General features: G+C 48.5%; 2 protein-coding genes across 2 annotated transcripts; one reads left to right on the top strand and one right to left on the bottom strand.

Annotated features, from left to right (window-relative positions):
* Positions 1-1,364: 1,364 nt before the first annotated feature.
* BBLN (bublin coiled coil protein) lies at positions 1,365-2,953 on the bottom strand. Its single transcript, XM_077284385.1, has 2 exons — positions 2,797-2,953; positions 1,365-1,774 (listed from the first exon to the last, which is right to left on the bottom strand). The coding sequence occupies exons 1-2, from the start codon at positions 2,852-2,854 to the stop codon at positions 1,584-1,586; spliced, it is 249 nt and encodes an 82-aa protein (XP_077140500.1). The 5' UTR covers positions 2,855-2,953; the 3' UTR covers positions 1,365-1,583.
* On the top strand, positions 2,935-14,043 carry PTGES2 (prostaglandin E synthase 2). The gene is made up of 7 exons (XM_077284384.1): positions 2,935-3,359; positions 4,038-4,229; positions 4,548-4,603; positions 4,726-4,875; positions 5,126-5,326; positions 12,405-12,522; positions 13,735-14,043. Exons 1-7 carry the CDS (start codon positions 3,006-3,008, stop codon positions 13,861-13,863), a joined length of 1,200 nt encoding a protein of 399 aa, XP_077140499.1. The 5' UTR covers positions 2,935-3,005; the 3' UTR covers positions 13,864-14,043.
* Positions 14,044-20,049: the final 6,006 nt, after the last annotated feature.

Raw genomic sequence — 20,049 nt, 5'->3', positions numbered from 1 at the left:
TGCAGCATTTCCACGTATTTTCCACACCATATGCACTGCGGATTTGGTTTTCCATAGGTTTACATGGTACTGTACAACGCATGGAAAACAGCTGCAGATGCGCAGCGTCAAATCCGCAACGTGGGCACATAGCCTAAGGAGACTTGTAAGACGTGCACTGCTCCTCTGGGAATTTAAATATGCAAATATCTTCTTCAGAGAAGAAGACAGAAACTTTAGTACCACCTATTGGAGGCAGTAATCCTAAAAGCCAATAGTGACCCTTTTTGGTCAAGGTGGATAATCCCTTTAAATAAGATTACCTGTCTCTAGTCACAAGTTTAAGTCTACGTTCACATTTGCGGTCTGCGCCGCAGCGTCGCCGCATGCGTCATGCGCCCCTATATTTAACATGGGGGCGCATGGACATGCGTTGCACTTGCGTTTTGCGCCGCATGCGTCCCTGCGGCGCCTGCGTCCGGGCGCAGAGGACGCAGCAAGTTGCATTTTTGCTGCGTCCAAAATCAATGAAAAAAAGGACGCATGCGGCGCAAAACGCAGCGTTGTACATGCGTTTTTGTTTGCGTTGTGCGTTGCGGCGCCGACGCTGCGGCGCACAACGCAAATGTGAACGTAGCCTAACTCAGTCTTTTCCTTTTACATATCAAGACACTGATACTATTGGATTGTGCTAAATCATTGCTCTGCATCAGTGATGTAACTACAGTCCAATGGGCATTGGTGCAAAAGTAGACCTGGGCTCCCAGCTGCATGTTGGTTATATGTATGGGCCCTTGTAGCGTCATAGATCCCTCCCCAATATAATATGCCACAGCCTGTAATGTCCCCATCATGGGCACCTTCCCGGTATAATGTATTCTGTTTGGTCCCTTTCCTCTTTTTTGCCTTCCTCTGTTCCCACGATGTGCAGCATCCTCTGCTATAGCCAGTGCAGAAGCCAGTAGCTGATTTGGGGGCATCATTCATGGGCAGCACATGCCCTCACTGCAATGCTGACGTCAGCTGCAAGCCTCTGATGGGCAGGAAGCATGTATTAGGCCAGGGTCACACTTGCAGTGATGTGAGTTGCCCCATAGATTAACACTGGGCTGAGTGCTATGTGATGTTTTCTTGGATAGCACTCGTCCGTATTCTACGCTAGTGTGACCCCCGCCTTACAGTGCAACCGGCAGGTCTCTGCACCGTAATACATTTCAGCAGAATGTGCGCCCTCTTCTGATGCACATCCAATTGAAATATGTGGCAGCGTCAGCTAGCCCCCTGCTGCATGGGCCCAGTCGCATCCTCTGCGACTGATAGTTACACTTTATGCCCTGCATCCCCCACTTCCCTTTAAAAAAAAAAAAAGCCTAAATGAAACTAGCCAGATGTTAAAATGCTTTAAGACAAGGGCCACTTTTCACAGATAACACTATTACAACATTATCCTACTATATAGCGCCCCCGAGAGGCAGCACTAAGGAAAACCTTACGTTCATCAATTTTCTACATTGCAGGTAATAAATTAGGGTATTCAGTCTATTCGGGCAGGGAGCTGGGCCACGTTGTGGAAATACAGGACGCTCGCTGGCATTGTCTGGAGGTTAGACCCCCTCGTCCTGCTGCGAGGGTCTGCTCGCTCCGTTCTGGTTTAGCTGCTCCTGGAAGTCACGTCGGGCCTGGCGATTGGATTCTAGAAGATCCTGTAGCTGAGCGTGCAGAAGATCATTTTTCTCCTCCAAGTGATCCAAGCAGAAATTTATCTGGTCCAACATGAAGTCCAAGGCGGCGTAGTCTGAAAAATAAGCAGGAGACGATATTGAAAAAAGAAAAAAGCCACTTTGGGCTGAATTGGGACAAAGAATGAAATAGGAATTCCCTTTCCTTTTTTCCTTCTCCCTTGGGACCAGCACACAATCCTAGGAGCAGTCAGGTGAGATGTAGAAGGGCGAGAGACTGGTGTTTCCCCGTCTTCACCTTCCTTTTCTAGTAAAGTTACAACAGCCAGAACTAGTTACCGGCTGTTGTAACTTGATGTAGACGAAAACTGGGAGGGAGGGCACTGATGTCCAGGAATTCCACAAGGAATAAGTATCTGAAGACGCCGTTATGTCCAATGCAGTAACAAACTAAGCCAACTTAAAGGATTTGGCCACCTTGAAGCAAAATGAATTGTTGATAAATGTATGTATTTTTGCGATCGAGATTCATCACAAATTTTGCACTGCTTGCCTTCGATAGCTTTTGTGCTTCATGGTCTACTTCTGGTTGCTGAAAGAGTTAACGGCGAATCCATCAGTGAGCTCATGGTAGGGGATAGCGCTTTTCCTTCTTGAGAGCGCTCGGCTGATTTATGACCCTACAGTTCGACTCTACTTTCTAGGTTAAATGCACAAAGTTGTAATGGATCTCGGGGGGGATTTCATCCCAGTGGGATTTTTCTAATCTGTTCTAAAGTGAACGGTGTCATACAAAACTACGACTCATCCAGCAGTAAAAAAACCATTACGGCAAAGGGGGATGGAAAAAGGGGGAGTTCTGTCTTATAGAAGATGGGAAGGGGAAAAAAAGAAAAAGCACAAAACCAAAATGTGTCCAGGAGTGAAGGGGTTAAATACCCCCTAACCCAGTGGGTGATGGCCTGGAACCAGACACTGCCGCCTGCATTACAGGTGCCTGTTTATAGGTAAACAGGACGTGGCCGAGAAGAGACGGCGGCTGCCAGTGTTATGTATAGCGGGTATTGTACAACCACAAGTCCCAGCAGGAGACGCCCAGCTCGGGGAGCAGCGGGTTAATAAGCAGGTACACTCTCACCTTCCTCCGCGGACACTCCGCCCAGAGGAACCTGCGGATCCCCGTTAGGTCCTGACATGATCGCCGCCACTCGTCATGTGACCGCCAGTCATGTGACCATATCCTTATATACCTCTGCCGGCCGTGACTGGTTGCTGCGTTCTACGCGCTGATTGGTTCGCTTTCTGTCTCCTACTGATGAAGGGGCGGGGTTTTTGGATGTGGCCAAGATGGCGGCGCACAGGGTTCAGGAGCTGGGCAGGGTGTCATGGCGACTAGCGGGGCAGTTGCGGGTTGGGGCGGTAGTTACAGGCAGTGGAGCCGCTGTCAGGAGCTTTAGTCGGATTTCTTATCCAGTGAGCCATCTAAAGGGGGGGCATGTGCCCGTGACACCACAGCGGAGCTGGGATTGCCTGCAGTACAGCTCCTGGCGTGGGTACAGGGCTGGTTGGCGATGGCAGGAGGCAGGGAGAGGGGGCAGGAAGACCTGGGGGCTGCTGTTTGCCTTCGGGGGAGCATTTGGGGTGATGCAGACCCTAAAATATTCCTTAGAGCAGGAGAGAGCGGCGGCGGAGGAGGAGAAGGTATGGAAAGATGTTAAGGGAGGGTCCTGGCCATTCCAGGGGCTGGGGAATTGCTTCTCTACCTATTACCTGGTACATTGGGAGAGGACACGTTTCCCGCCATCCCGGGAGGGGGCGCTGCTGTTACCCATGTACGCTCAGCTCCGCCGATCGTGCACGTGTTGTGTGTGTGAACAGGGGCATAAGGCTGCCGGACCCCACTGCGGGGGGCTTATCACCCCACAGGACATGCCCATCCTATGGGGAGAATCGGCCCCATACACGTTAGATGGTTCGCCTCTCCAATGCATTCCCCACCATATTTATAAAGGTTGGGTTAAGGTCATTGATTGAAGAATTGTTCCTATGTCAACATTGAAAGCTGTGCCCTGATCACTGGTGGTCCGACCATTGGGCCCCCCAGAGATACTGAAAACAGTCCCGTCCGGAGTACAGCGATGGTGCACATGCCCGACCTCCGTTCATTATACACAGGGCTGCTTAAAATAGTGGAGCGCTGCACTTGGCATTCTTGAGCAGTCCCATGTATAATGAATGGACCAGAGGTCAGTCCTGTGCACCATCGCTGTACTCAGGACGGGGCCCAATCATCGGCAGTTTTGGGAATAACCCTTTAAGGCTGACCAGTGCTCTCCATGCGGTGCGTGCAATTGTAATGCTAATATTGTCTTCTCTCAGGACTCCAGAGGTCTCCAGCTCACCCTTTACCAGTACAAGACGTGCCCCTTTTGCAGTAAGGTCCGCGCGTTCCTCGATTACCACCAGCTGCCCTATGAGGTTGTGGAGGTGAACCCCGTCCTCCGGAAAGAGATTAAGTTCTCCAGCTACAGGAAAGTCCCCATTCTCATAGCCAGTGCTGCCTCCACGTTGGTAAGTGACTTTTCTCAGCATAAAGACAGCGCAAGAAAACGCAGCTTCGCCTTGGAAAACTCTCTAAATGATGCTGTGTGCCCGTACCCTAAGAGGGGGTTTCCCATTACATGTTTTTTAAAAACTTGCCGTTTTCCTAAGACGCCCCCACTGGTAGGAGCCTTGCCGGGGCGTTCTGTTCCTTGCGTGCCGGCCGTATTTTTCTGGTCTGTGCAGTGTACGAGGCACCATACGTTATATGACTGTCGCAGAGTGGTCACTTTGGGGGGGGGAGCACTTTTTAATCATTTCTCACTTATTCATTTGTTTTTCCATCAGCAATTAAACGACTCCTCGGTGATCATCAGCGCTGTGAAAACTTTCCTTGTGTCCGGGTAAGAACAGCGGGACTAATGTTTCCCAGTATGAAAACGTCACGCCAGCTTTGTGTTTTCTTCATGAAGAATTTTTCTTTTTTTTTTTTTTTTACTTGTCAGTATTTTTATCTTTAATGAAGGAAAAGCCTGGAGGAGATTGTATCTTACTATCCGGGTATAAAGGTGACGAATGAGCAAGGGAAAGAGGTGACGGAGTACCAGAACCGATACTGGCTCATGCTGAACGAACAGGAGACGCAGCGTCTGTATGAATCCAAAGAGTCCCAGAAGTGAGTGTTAGATATTATGTCGGAGCAAACGCGACCTGGCTGTGTGTAAGAACAGTATGGGCCTGGAATTGCCCTCTGCACATAACTAGCCATGAGACTGTGCTGGTTATATAGCGGGGGCCCATATGTGCCAGGCACAGATCCCCTGGAGTGACGCTATGGTCTCCATCACAGTTCTGCTGTTGTAGGTAAGAGACGTCAGAAATCTCGTACATTTGGCGTCTGTTATATGTGAAATCTTTTCTTGCAGAGAGGAAATGAAATGGCGTAAGTGGGCAGATGACTGGCTGGTTCATCTCATCTCCCCTAATGTTTACCGGACCCCTGGAGAGGCACTGGCTTCCTTTGACTACATTGTTCGTGAAGGGAACTTTGGCTCCGTGGAAGGCATCTTCGCCAAATACGTGGGCGCAACCGCTATGTTTTTCATTGGGAAAAGACTAAAGAGCAGGTGTGTGTTACATATTCTGTGCTCTTATCGATCAGTCATCAGTTTTCTGATTGCCCTGGGTCGTGTTCCTGGTAAACTGCAGATTTTGCTAGGGAAAGCTGTGGCCAACCTAAAAATGGATATAAGATATCCGTATTCGCGCTAATAAAAACCCTAAGGGGAGAATATGAATAAATAAATGCACAAAGATGCCGCCTACAATAATTTCATATCCTGAGAACACACCTCTTCATTAATGTGAATAGAGAGTGGCCTGATAATATCTGAAAATAGCTGAAAAAATGTTCTGAATAACACCAGCAATCTTACCTAGAAGAAGCGTTCATAGTCACAGGTAAGATGCTTGATTGCAGGCTGTGTTCCCCCACGATGGATAAGGTGCTTGGTTGCAGGCTGTGTTCTCCAGCGACGGCTGGTGGCGTTATGCTGAAGATAATAGTAGCTGATTCTGCTCACATGCGGCAGCTGCCTCGGCCGATAGCAGCGTGACGCTAGATTGAGCTCGCACTTGCAGCGGCGTATACTCGTACGTGCAGATCGGTATCCTTCTGAGTGCGCAGAGTGAGAGCGGCGCTGGGAAAGGACCTGTGTGCTGATGTGAGTAACGTGACCGCCCACGTGACTGAAAAGTGCGCTACGGATGGCGGTAGGGACCACAAAATGTCAACGCGTTTCGGAGACGTCTGTCTCCTTCCTCAGGAATGGACCCTACCCCATCATAGCCGTCCTTATAACCGCCATCCGCCAATAGAATCACTGAAATCCAAAAAGTTCCACCCCGCTGTTCAGTCCTTTGGGAATGACAGTATTCAGGGTGAAAATCCATCTTGTCTCCGCTCTTGACATGGCTTTAATAAAATTACCACCCCTCCAATGTGGAGTTATTTTCTCAATGCCTATAGCCTCCGTGCAGTATGTGGATCCATTGTGGTGTTCAGGAAAGTGTTTTGAGAGGGGGTGACCCAGAAATTTCTTCTTTATATTCTGGACATGCTCGCTGATCCTTACTTTTAACGGTCTTTTTGTACGTCCTATATACACCTTTTTACATGGACATATTATGGCATATATGACCCCTTTGATAGAGCAAGTAATGAATTCCTTGATAGTGAATTCAGCCTCCTCCTTACAAAACTTGCTTTGCTTTCTCGTTTGGACCTGTTTGCACATAGTGCATTTTCGGCATGGAAAAAAACCCTTCAGAAAGTCCCGGGATAAAGTGGTTTGTTTGAAATCCAGTTTGTTTTGTATTGTGGGGGCTATCAGGTTGCCTAAATTACGGCATTTTTTATATATAAAGCGGGGCTGGTTTGACATTGTATCCCCCAAAACCTTGTCATTTTTTAAAACGTGCCAGTGTTTTTTCACTATTTTACGTAAAATGTTTGAATTGGCATTAAATTGAGTGATAATTGGGATGAAATTTAATTCGTCCTTGCCTTTAATAGTTGGATTATTATTATTATTATTATTATTATTATTATTTATTGTTATAGCGCCATTTATTCCATGGCGCTTTACAAGTGAGGAGGGGTATACATAATAAAAACAAGTACAATAATCTTGAACAATACAAGTCATAACTGGTACAGGAGGAGTGAGGACCCTGCCCGCGAGGGCTCACAATCTACAAGGGATGGGTGAGAATACAGTAGGTGAGGATAGAGCTGATCGTGCAGCGGTTGGTTGATCGGTGGTTACTGCAGGTTGTAGGCTTGTCGGAAGAGGTGGGTCTTCAGATTCTTTTTGAAGGTTTCGATGGTGGGCGAGAGTCTGATGTGTTGTGGTAGAGGGTTCCAGAGTAGGGGTGATACGCGAGAGAAATCTTGTATACGATTGTGGGAAGAGGAGATAAGAGGGGAGTAGAGAAGGAGATCTTGTGAGGATCGGAGGTTGCGTGTAGGAAAGTACCGGGAGATGAGGTCACAGATGTAAGGAGGAGACAGGTTGTGGATGGCTTTGTACGTCATGGTTAGGGTTTTGTACTGGAGTCTCTGGGCAATGGGGAGCCAGTGAAGGGATTGACAGAGGGGAGAGGCTGGAGAATAGCGGGGGGACAGGTGGATTAGTCGGGCAGCAGAGTTTAGAATAGATTGGAGGGGTGCGAGAGTGTTTGAGGGGAGGCCACAGAGCAGGAGGTTGCAGTAGTCAAGACGAGAGATGATGAGGGCATGGACTAGGGTTTTTGCAGATTCTTGGTTGAGGAATGAACGGATTCGTGCAATATTTTTGAGTTGAAGTCGGCAGGAAGTGGAAAGGGCTTGGATATGTGGTTTGAAGGAGAGATCAGCGTCAAGGATAACCCCGAGGCAGCGAGCTTGTGGGACTGGGGAGAGTGGGCAGCCATTTACTGTAATGGATAGGTTCGTTGGGGGGGTCACGTGAGATGGGGGAAAGATGATGAATTCTGTTTTGTCCATGTTAAGTTTCAGAAATTTAGCGGAGAAGGATGAAATAGTGGACAGACATTGAGGGATTCTGGTTAGTAGGGAGGTGATATCTGGTCCAGAGATGTAGATCTGTGTGTCATCAGCATAGAGGTGATACTGAAAGCCATGAGATTCTATGAGCTGTCCCAGGCCAAAGGTGTAAATGGAGAAGAGCAGGGGCCCAAGGACTGAACCTTGTGGGACTCCGACAGAGAGGGGGCGAGGTGAGGAGGTGGTGTGTGAGTGGGAGACGCTGAATGTCCGGTCTGTTAGGTATGATGAGATCCAGGATAGGGCCAAGTCTGTGATGCCAAGGGATGAGAGGGTCTGTAATAATAGGGAATGGTCCACTGTGTCAAAGGCAGCCGACAGGTCGAGGAGGAGGAGAACAGAGTAGTGTCGCTTGCTCTTGGCGGTTAAAAGGTCAGTGGTGACCTTAGTTAGGGCAGTTTCAGTGGAATGGTGTGACCGGAAGCCAGATTGTAAGTGGTCAAAGAGGGAGCAAGAAGAGAGATGGGAGGACAGTTCAAGGTAGACGTGTTGTTCCAGTAGTTTTGAGGCATAGGGGAGAAGTGATATAGGGCGATAGCTAGATACAGAGGATGGGTCAAGAGAGGGCTTTTTGAGGATAGGTGTGATGGAGGCATGTTTAAAGCTTGAGGGGAAAACACCATTTGAAAAACTCCTGACGAGGTTTAGAAAAGGCGTCATTCCTGGCTACCCCCAACATTTCCTCATTATATCCTTTTTGTAAATTTTTTTGTAAGGATTTCTGCCTCCTTATCGAGATTCAGGGGTTTAGAACAGTTTTGATGGATTCTCATATACTGGCTTTTGGGAATATTTAACAGCCATTGAGGGAGATGACAGCTGTCTAGAGGGATAAAACTGTTAGTCTGTCGGCTTGTGAAAAGTGCGTGTATGAATAGTACCTTCCTCTATAAAAATATTAAGATCTAAAAAATTGATTTCACAATTACTAATATTGCTGCTAAAATTTAAGAAAAAATCATTTTTAGTTAAATCAATTAAAAACTTTTTCAATGTTTCCCTACCACCAGACCATATAAAAACCACGTCATCTATAAAACGTTGCCAGAGGACCAGGTTCGCGCGCAGAACACCTTCAGGGTAAATGAAGGACTCCTCCCATCTTCCGACATATAAATTAGCGTAACTGGGCGCGAACCTGGTCCCCATAGCAGTACCCCATTGCTGGGAGTAGTAGTCCTCCTGGTACATAAAATAATTGTGTTAAAATAAACTTCATGCACTCCCCTAAAAATTCAATTTGTTCCCTAGGCGTATTAGAATGTTTATCTAAAAAATATTTGGCAGCATCGCACCCTTTAGTGTGGTCAATCACCGTGTACAAAGAGGCAATGTCGAGAGTGCCCAATATATAGTTTTCTTGCCATTTGATATTCTGCAGAATTTTTAAAATATGGGCAAGACAGCTTTAAGATAAGCTGGAAGATGTTACCAGTTTTTGAAGGTGACAGTCTACCAATTTAGACAGGTTGGATGTAAGACACTGGATCCCTGAAATAATGGGCCTCCCAGGTGGATTTTGAGTGTCTTTATGTATCTTTGGTAGATAGTAGAAAACTGCCAACCTTGGGGGCCCATCATTAATAAATTTAAATTCATGTTCATTGATGAATCCTTTATCAAGTCCCCTTTTTGTAAAAATCTTCATTTCTCTACTGAACTTGTTTGTGGGGTCTTTATTTAATTTCTTATACGTTTTGGAGTCACTTAATAGATGCATAGCTTCAGAGTGGTATGCTTCCTTATCAAGGACTACCACCCCTCCCCCTTTATCTGCTGGACGTATAACAAGTTCTTTTTGTTTTTGTAGAGAAACTAAAGGCCCCGTCTCACATAGCGATTTACCAACGATTACGACCAGCGATACGACCTGGCCGTGATCGTTGGTAAGTCGTTGTGTGGTCGCTGGGGAGCTGTCACACAGACCGCTCTCCAGCGACCAACGATCAGGGGAACGACTTCGGCATCGTTGAAACTGTCTTCAACGATGCCGAAGTCCCCCTGCAGCACCCGGGTAACCAGGGTAAACATCGGGTTACTAAGCGCAGGGCTGCGCTTAGTAACCCGATGTTTACCCTGGTTACCAGCGTAAATGTAAAAAAAAACAAACAGTACATACTTGCCATCTGATGTCCGTCAGGTCCCTTGCCGTCTGCTTCCTGCTCTGACTGAGCCGCCGTACAGCGAGAGCGCAGCGGTGACGTCACTGCTGTGCTGCGCTCTCGCTGTACGGCCGGATCTCAGTCAGTGTGGGAAGCAGACGGCAAGGGACCTGACGGACATCAGATGGCAAGTATGTACTGTTTGTTTTTTTTTACATTTACGCTGGTAACCAGGGTAAACATCGGGTTACTAAGCGCGGCCCTGCGCTTAGTAACCCGATGTTTACCCTGGTTACCAGTGGACATCGCTGGATCGGTGTCACACACACCGATTCAGCGATGTCAGCGGGACCTCAGCGACCAAAAAAAGGTCCAGGCCATTCCGACACGACCAGCGATCTCGCAGCAGGGGCCTGATCGCTGGTACGTGTCACACATAGCGAGATCGCTACTGAGGTCGCTGTTGCGTCACAAAACTTGTGACTCAGCAGCGATATCGCTAGCGATCTCGCTATGTGAGACGGGGGCTTAAGGCTTGTTTTTCCTTCCATGTAAGATTGAATTTGAATTTTCTGCAGCGATTCTCATTAATTTTACGTATTTCCTGAATTACATTATTTTGGAAGGTATCCATTTGTACTGAATATTCATTGATCGGGTGAAAATGGGATTTATTTTTAAGATCTGTATGGACATAAATGCTATTAGAAGACTGATCAGAGTTAATGCTAATGGGGTTTTTGAGAATGGGATTTTTGAGAAAATGTCTCAGAATAGCCAATTTTCTCATAAATAATTTTATGCCTACATAGGCTTCAAATTTATCAAATTTACTTTCAGGGGCATACTTCAAGCCTTTTTGTAAAAGGGACATTTGGTCCATATTGAGAGGTCGGTTGCTTAGATTGAAGATAGTCGTTCCTGTGTGATTTTGAAAGCTTATTGACCTTTTCTTTTTTTTGGCGAGTTTCCCGCCCCTGCACCCTCTTTTACGGATTTTTTTGGGTCTGACTGAAAAAAAGGGTGTCTATTTGATTTGTTGGGCATATTTTTATGGTTGCTACGTTTAAATTCCCCTAGTGTGCTTTTAGATTTAGCATTAGTATTCCCTTTGCCAGCAGTTGATTTTTTTGAAGTGGTTTTATTCAGGGTAACTGGTCGAGACTGGCTCGTACCCTCTAGTGGTGATTGAGTGCTATCTATAATGTTTTGAAATCGATTGTTTGTAGTAATCAATAGTGGTGTTCTATTGGGTGATGTAACTATCTCAGTATTGGAATCCATATTATCCATATTATTTGTTTGTATACCTTGATGGGAGGGAGAGGGAGTAGTTGGATGTATGGAAAAAATCTCCGAGACCGAAGTGGAATCTAAATTGCTGATATTAATTTGGTCTATTGTTTCAAAAGCAGATTCCATTTGAGAAGTGTCTCCAAAAGTGCATTCTGGAACTGCATCCCTCCCAAATTTCTTCTTTTTTCTATTAATGATCTCCAATTCTTTGTTCTTAATTCTGGTACGAATGCTTTTAGAGATTTTTAAAATTTCTGGGTGTTCCCGATAGGGTCTAATGGTATCAAATAAATTAGAAATGGTTTGTTTACTGTTCATAAGTTGTTTTCTCCTTTTTTCAATGATAAATTCGACTGCTTGTTTAGAGAAAGCTCTGAAAAGATTATTCCATTGAGACAAAGTCTCAGGGTCTCCTATATCCCCTGAAAGGGCCTTATAAATTTTAAGGCCCTTTGGGATGCAGTCAAATGCTATATACCTCTCCAGAGTGGCAACCTCCCACATGTCCCGCATTTCTTTAATTAATAATTGTTCTAGCGTTTTTAATGATTTAATAACCGAGGTAATGTCCTCCTTGTTAGAGTTGGGAGTCGCTGAATAATATGATGAGTTAAAAAATCTTTGTATATTGGTGATCCGATCTTTTCTATCAACCATGAATTTCCCTGCAGCGTCCACTCCATGAGACATGTGGAATTACATGATGGGCTTTGAGATACAGCATACAATGCAGTTCAAGATCAGCAGAACAGGAGCGTCTCCATTCTGTCATATAGGAGCCCCCTCCAATATCCTTATGCCCTATTAGGTCTTCGGGAAACAACCCCTTTTATTAGAGTATAACATCTGCCTCCACTACTGCACCCTTATTTGCGGAGGTGTGGTGGTTATATACCATATGCATTACACTTAAGCCTATTATTGGACTTCTAGCGTGTGACAGATTGCATACCATGGCTTCCATCAGTCAGAGGGACCCTTTGTGAAAAGGTTGTATACTGCATTGTTTTTTTGTGTACTTTAAAGCACAATCCACTACACTCTACAATTAAATGAAATGCTGCTGGTTACCTGTCACGATTGAAGCCAAAAGGATTCTCTATGGCCTCCATCTGGTCAACTGGTGGTCTACACATTTTTGCTGGAAGCTCAGTGCACAGAAAATGCAAAGACTCTTGAATTACTTTTATCTCCTTGCAGACACAACCTACAAGATGATGTCCGTCAGGATCTGTATAGAGCGGCCAATACCTGGGTGGCAGCAGTGGGAAAAGAGAGAAAATTCCTGGGAGGCTCACAACCAAATCTGGCAGATCTGGTAAGACCAACCTCTTCCCCATACTTAAAGGCCCCATTCACATTCAATAGCTGTCTGATGAACGATCATTCCACTGATGGCCATCTCTTTATGTGAAAGTTGCTGTCAGACTCCGCTTTCTGGTAGTATGTAGTGATGAGCGAATATTCTCGTTACTCGAGATTTCCTGAGCACGCTCGGGTGTCCTCCAAGTTTTTTTTAGTGCACGGAGTTTTAGTTTTTAGCGCCGCAGCTGAATGATTAACATCTGTTAGCCAGCATAAGTACATGTGGGGGTTGCCTGGTTGCTAGGGAATCCCCACATGTAATCAAGCAGGCTAATAGCTTTAAATCATTCAGCTGCGGCGCTGAAAACTAAATCTCCGAGTACTTACAAATACTCGGATGACACCCAAGCGTGCTCGGGAAATCTCGAGTACCAAGTATATTCACTCATCACTAGTAGTATGTTATCTTCTAGCACACAAAAGGATTGGACATTAGAAATCCGACATGCCTGATCATTCTCTTAAAGGGAACCTGTCACCCCCAAAATCGAAGGTGAGCTAAGCTTACCAGCATCAGTGGCTTATCTACAGCATTCTGTAATGTTGAAAATAAGCCCCCGATGTATCCTGAAAGATGAGAAAAACAGGTTATATTATACTCACCCAGGGGCATCCCGCTGCGGTCCGGGACCTCCCATCTTCTTACGATGACGTCCTCTTCTTGTTTTCACACTGCGGCTCCGGCACAGGTGTACTTTGCTCTGCTCTCAACAGGGCATATAAAGTACTGCAGTGCGTAGGTGCTGGGCCTCTCTGACCTTTCCCAGTGCCAACAGGGCAGACAAAGTACGCCTGCGCCGGAGCCGCAGCGTGAAGACAAGAAGAGGACGTCATCATAAGAAGATGGGAGGGACCGGACCGCGACACCCATCGTACCGGGACCGCCCCTGGGTGAGTATAATCTAACCTCTTTTTCTCATCTTTTAGGATATATCGGGGGTTTATCTATAGCATTCCAGATTGCTGTAGATGAGCCCCTGATGCTGGTAGGCTTAGCTCATCTGCGATTTTGGGGGTGACAGGTTCCCTTAAAGTCGGGGGAAGTCGAGAGGCCACCATAAACCTTACTGTTGGCAGACTTGTCTCAAGTGTATGGTGGCCTTAATTAGCAGTAGGTATCCCTACAAAGAACTTATCAGCCTGGGGACCCTCTTCTTCTCCACAGGCCGTTTATGGGGTCCTGAGAGTCATGGAAGGTCTACAATCATTTGATGATATGATGGCAAACACCAAGATCAAGCCCTGGTACCAGAGGATGACCAACGCCATTCAGGACCACCCAACGTCACAATGAGATGATACTTGAGGACATTATATGGGACATTTCTATACTTTAAGGGCTTCACATCATTGAGCAGAGTCTAAATGTTTTTTTACTGTACCCCACAAGATTACGGTTATTTGTGAAATCCAGGTAGTGACGCACAAGTGACTGCTGTGGTCATATTAAAGGGATATCTCCAATTGTGGGTGACATGGCTGTCCTCACCTCATTCTTGATTGACTTTAATTAGCACAGATTAATCATTTCAAATGTAGTTAAAGCTTCCTGCACAGATATTTTAGAATTTGCTTTTAAAATTGTGGGTAAGTCTGAGTACAAAGTCATTGTTGCTGCGTCTCTGCAGAAATGGTCCCAGAGACACTTTTCTTAAAACCAGGCTATCCCTTTAATAGGATTGGAAGCCATGTTTATTCTGATGACATCCTATGCATGGCACTGGATGGCCATGGGGCTTAAAGCATCCAGGTATTTAGGTAACTTTCATTAAGGACGTCCTAAATGCCACACCCCAGTCTTTCTACAGGCGTCATCATTGCAGTGATTATATTACTTCTACAATATCTTTTAAAGGGTTTGTCTAGATATCTGAAGGATAGATCATCAGTATCAGATCGGTGGTGGTCCAACACCCGGTGTCTCCATGATCGGCTGTTATCAGTTACGGTAGCTAGGTACACTGTGTAGTGAACATTCCCAGCTCCTATCCTAAGGAAAGGTCACCAGTATCTAAGTCTTGACAACCCCTTTAAGTGTGAAGTAGTGAAACCTTTACTTGTTTCTTTGTTTTAGTATTTTTTTTTTATTTATGATTAGATAGATTTGTGCTTATATGTGTAAAGTAAAATTAGTAAATGATATTTCTGCGTGTATCTGCTCAGTCAGTCCAGGTCACAGTCTGACTGTTATGATCCACGGGCGTCAAAGAAACCTGATCAGAGCCATGTTATGAAATATTCTGGATTAAGGGACTGCCATAGATGGGAAAAAAAGAGAGAATGTGCTGATAATCTGCTTCTCAAAAAAACAACAATTTTTGCAGTTCTTAACCAAGCAAATTTCTCCTACGTATCATTGGGGGACACAGGACGAATGGGTGTTATGCTGCTGCCACCAGGAGGACACTAAGTTAAACACACACAAAAGATTAACTCCTCCCCTGCAGTATACACCCACAGGCTGGACAATCCAGAGCCAGTTCTTACTTAGTGTCTCAGGAGGCACTTGGGTCCTCTGGACCCCACCAATTTTCGTTTTTTAATGGAGAGAAGGGAGCGACAGGCAAATTTTTAGCTCTGATCTCTCCCGCACCAGCAACGGGCAAGTACATGGAGCGTTCCTCCTGTATCCTTTCCCGCGACGATGGATGCCAGCCCTGGCTCACTTCCCAGTGTGGCGACGGTTCCTAAGCGTTCCGATCTCCCTCCATCTCTCTCAGGCGACCATGGGGACTAATCATCCACCTAAGTCTCCTGGAGCCAGGGCACAGCCGGACAGTATGACATGGCGTCCGTGCAGCCGCCCTCTGAATCACCACTGAATAGAGCGGATGACGCAAGGCGGCAGAAGCTCTCCACCCTCTCCCTATCATGGTGAAGGTGGATGGAGCATCGGTCCCACCGCACAAGGTAAGTGCAATGGGCCGACGATCTGACAGGAGACCGCCCGCTCAGGGACCCCTTAATTAATGCGGCGCTGCAGCCGCAGGGCTTAGCAGCTTTATCTTTCTATGGGAGCACGGCGGGCAATGGCGCTCTGCTCAGGGACCCCTTAATTAATGCGGCGCTGCAGCCGCAGGGCTTAGCAGCTTTATCTTTCTATGGGAGCACGGCGGGCAATGGCGCTCTGGTGCGGTGGCATAGACGCCACAGTTCACCGGTCCGGGCCGGACTACAGCGCCCGCCTACATACAAGCAGAGCAGGGAATTCACCGCCCGTCCACGACACGCCCCCTCCCTGGGCGCTTCTCGCTCCCGAGAAGCGCTTTTCTCACATCTCGGCGGCCATCTTGGACCAGGAAGTGCGCTGGCGGCTCTGCAGCTCCGCAGCGCACAGGACTTCAGGATCTCCCTGCCAGGCCACCGCAGAACTTTTGGTGAGACACACTCGGTACGATTGTCTCCCCCCCTGTCAGTACGCTCACTTTATCACAGAAATGTCACAGTCTAAGCAAAAACGGACTGGAAAGACCCACTCTGTTATTTTTGCTGTGTGCACCTCCTGCAAGGTATCTCTGCCCCGTGGTCACACTACCCCGCTGTGCTCCGCCTGCGAAATGTCTGCGGCACAGGATACTCCGGCCTCTGTCCCGGAATGTAGTGAGCCTAGTACCCCCGCATGGGCGTCCTCTCTTGCTCGATCTGTGGCATCCTTGGAAAGGACGATACAGTCCCTCCGTGAGCCGTCCCTTACCCAGGGCACTTCCACGGACGATGTAACGCGGTCTAAGAACCCCTCTCGGCCTAGAGGTCGTACCGTTTCCAGAAGCCCTCACTCATCTAGAAAGAGGTCCAGGGTGATATCTCCGGTCCGTGATCAGCCCTCCGGCTCAGAGAGCGAGGTCTCTCGTCACTCATCCCCTACTCATAGCAGGGAATCCTTTCCGGACGACGCATCCAGCACGTCCTGCTCCCCAGAGTATCGTCACGACCAAGAGACTCTAGATTCTCTCATAGAATCCGTAAGTCAGACGCTACGGTTAGAGGAGGAAACCCCGTCCAAGGCGGTTCATCCCGTGTCATTCGGGCGAACCACAAAGACTCATAGATTTTTTCCTACGCATCCTCAATTCAAGGACATTGTCGATCTCCATAGAGTCCGTCCGGATAAGCGCTTCTCAGGTCAGAAGGCTATGCAATCGAAGTGTCCGTTTGCTCAGGACCTTGCTAAGGAGTGGTCTCAGTCACCCTCCGTGGACCCGCCAGTGTCGCGGCTAGCCACCAAGGCGGTTCTATCCTCCTCCGAGGGCGCGTCCATCAAGCATCCCACGGACAGACAGATTGATCAGATGGCTCGCTCGGCCTTTGAAGCCTCCTCGGCTTCTCTCTTCCCCTCTTTTGCCGCCACATGGGTTGCAAAAGCCATGACCCATTGGGCCGAGTCTTTAGCCTCTACAGCACTGCACGCCGATTTACCCCCCGAGGTTTCACACCTGGCCACTCAGATTGCCAGAGCGGGGGACTTTGTAGTTTCCGCATCCTTAGACGCGGCCAACTGTGCCTCACAGGCAGCGGCCAATGCTGTCACGGTCCGTAGATCCCTTTGGCTCAGGGACTGGAAAGCGGACTCAGGATCCAAAAAATCTCTCACGTCCCTTCCATACCAGGGCGAACGCCTTTTTGGGGACAAACTAGATAAAATAATTGCAGATTCCACAGGGGGAAAGAGTAAATTCCTTCCCCAGCAACGAACCTTTCGCCCCTTTCGCAACCAACAGGGCCGAGGCCGTTATTTCCGTTTCGGCTCCAATTGGTCCAACCCTTCCTCCGCGCCACCCGGCGCCGGGAGAGGTCAGCGCAAGGACAGAGCCTCCCAGCCATCTTACAAAGGACACCGACAGAGTCGGCGGCCGCCTACTCTTCTTTCGGGACGCGTGGCTCTCGGTAGTTCCAGACCGATGGGTACGCGATCTGGTGTCCTTCGGTCACAAGATAGAGTTTGTCTCTCTTCCCCCATCTCGTTTCTTCCAGTCCCCTCCTCCCAGAGCAAGGGTCCGTCAGTATTTTCAGGCCATAAGATCACTGTGGGAAGACGGGGTCATCATCCCGGTACCTCAGAACGAGAGGTACCAGGGTTTCTATTCCAATCTTTTCATTGTACCCAAGAAGGACGGCTCAGTACGTCCAATATTGGATCTCAAGCTTCTCAACAAGTACGTCCGTGTACGTCAATTCCGTATGGAGTCCCTCCGCTCGGTAATTGCCTCTCTGGAAGAGGGCGAGTTTCTTGCATCTCTAGATGTTCAAGACGCTTACCTGCACATTCCCATTCTACCGTCTCATCAGCGCTTCCTCCGCTTCGCGGTCCAGGGGCACCATTTTCAGTTTGTCGCCCTACCCTTCGGGCTGGCCTCCGCTCCTCGGGTGTTCACCAAGGTCATGGCAGCTGCCGTGGCCATTCTACATGCTCGAGGCATAGTGGTGTTGCCCTACTTGGACGACATTCTCATAAAGGGCTCCTCCTTCCGGTCCTGCTCAGAAGCGGTAGACGTTACTATAAACACCTTTCTACGCCTGGGCTGGAAGATCAATTTCAAAAAATCTTCCCTAGTCCCGGCTCAAACCATATCCTACCTGGGCATGATCCTAGACTCCTCTCAGGGTCTAGTACTTTTGCCTCCGGAAAAGGTATCCTCTCTACAGAGAGAAGTCCGGAAGCTTACTCGACCTCGCTCTCACTCCCTACGCTTCTCCATGAGGGTACTCGGCAGGATGGTGGCGGCAATGGAAGCAGTGCCCTTTGCGGTTTTTCACCTCCGTCCCTTACAACACGCCATTTTGGCAGTATGGGACAGGAATCCCGCCTCGCTCGACCGCCGTCTCTTTCTCTCTCGCCCCATCAGACAGTCCCTCAGGTGGTGGACCAAGAGGTCCTCCCTGACTCGGGGGAAGTCTTTCCTTCCGGTGCACTGGCTGGTTGTCACAACGGACGCCAGTCTCTTCGGCTGGGGTGCAGTGTTCCAGCGCCACTCGACTCAGGGTCGCTGGTCTCCGCAGCAATCCCAGCTGCCCATCAACATCCTAGAGATTCGGGCAATCAGACTGGCTCTCCGCCAGTTTCAGCCGTTCCTTTCCGGCCGCGCGGTCAGAGTCCAGTCCGACAACGCCACTGCGGTAGCTTACATCAACCGCCAAGGCGGCACTCGCAGCAAAGCGGCCATGGTCGAGGTAGCGCTCATTCTTCGCTGGGCCGAGACCAACCACTCCATACTCTCAGCAGTTTACATCCCAGGCGTGGAAAACTGGGAAGCGGACTTTCTCAGTCGCCACAGCCTCGATCCCGGAGAGTGGTCTCTCCATCCCGCAATCTTTCAACAGATATGCTCTCGATGGGGGACCCCGGACGTGGACCTAATGGCTTCTCGCCTCAATTGCCAGGTTCCCGTCTTCATGGCCAGGTCTCACGACCCCTCAGCCTTCGGAGCCGACGCTCTCGTCCTCTCATGGCAGGGTTTCAGACTCCCATACATCTTTCCCCCAATTCCCCTTCTGGCGAAGGTAATCAGGAAGATCAAGGCAGAACGGATTCCAGTACTTCTCATCGCTCCGGACTGGCCGCGCAGGACATGGTACGCCGAGATGGTACAACTGGTCTCAGACGTACCTTGGAGGCTACCGAGCCGCGCAGACCTCCTGTCTCAAGGGCCCATTTACCACCCGAACTCAGAGGCCCTGTGTTTAACGGTGTGGCCGTTGAGTCCTGGGTACTGAGGCAAAAGGGGTTGCCCCAGACAGTGATATCTACCATGCTCCGCGCACGCAAGCCTTCTTCTATGCGCATCTACCACCGCGCCTGGAAGGCTTACTTCGCCTGGTGCAGGACGCGGGGACGTTTCCCCCTCCGTTTTTCTATCCCTCACATTTTGGAATTCCTCCAATCAGGCGTAGATTTGGGTCTTGCCCTCAGCTCTCTTAAGGGCCAAATTTCTGCTCTCTCGGTTCTTTTTCAGAGAAGGATTGCAAACAGACTGCAGGTCAGGACCTTCATCCAGGGTGTTTCTCATATGGTTCCGCCCTACAAGATGCCTTTGGAACCATGGGACCTGAACCTAGTTCTCTGTGCTCTTCAAGAGCCCCCCTTTGAGCCCTTGCATGAAGTGTCTTTGCTGTTCTTGTCTTGGAAGATTGCCTTCCTCGTGGCTGTCACGTCTATTAGACGTGTCTCTGAGCTGGCAGCTCTGTCGTGTCGTCCTCCTTTCCTCGTGTTCCACCAGGACAAGGTGGTTCTGCGGACATGTCCGACCTTTCTTCCGAAGGTCGTTTCCTCCTTCCATCTTAATGAGGAGATTGTTCTTCCCTCACTGTGCCCTGCTCCTTCCCACCGTACGGAAAGGGCGCTCCACACTCTGGACTTAGTGAGGGCTCTCAGACGTTACGTCTCCAGGACTGCGTCTTTCCGTAGGTCAGACGCCTTGTTCGTTCTTCCGGAGGGACCACGGAAGGGACTATCCGCTTCTAAGGCCTCCATTGCCAAGTGGAT

Source organism: Ranitomeya variabilis, chromosome 2 (genome assembly GCF_051348905.1).
Source record: "Ranitomeya variabilis isolate aRanVar5 chromosome 2, aRanVar5.hap1, whole genome shotgun sequence".
In the NCBI taxonomy this organism is placed as follows: domain Eukaryota; kingdom Metazoa; phylum Chordata; class Amphibia; order Anura; family Dendrobatidae; genus Ranitomeya; species Ranitomeya variabilis.
Note: the sequence above shows the minus strand (reverse complement) of the source record. Positions and strands in the feature narration are given on the sequence as shown.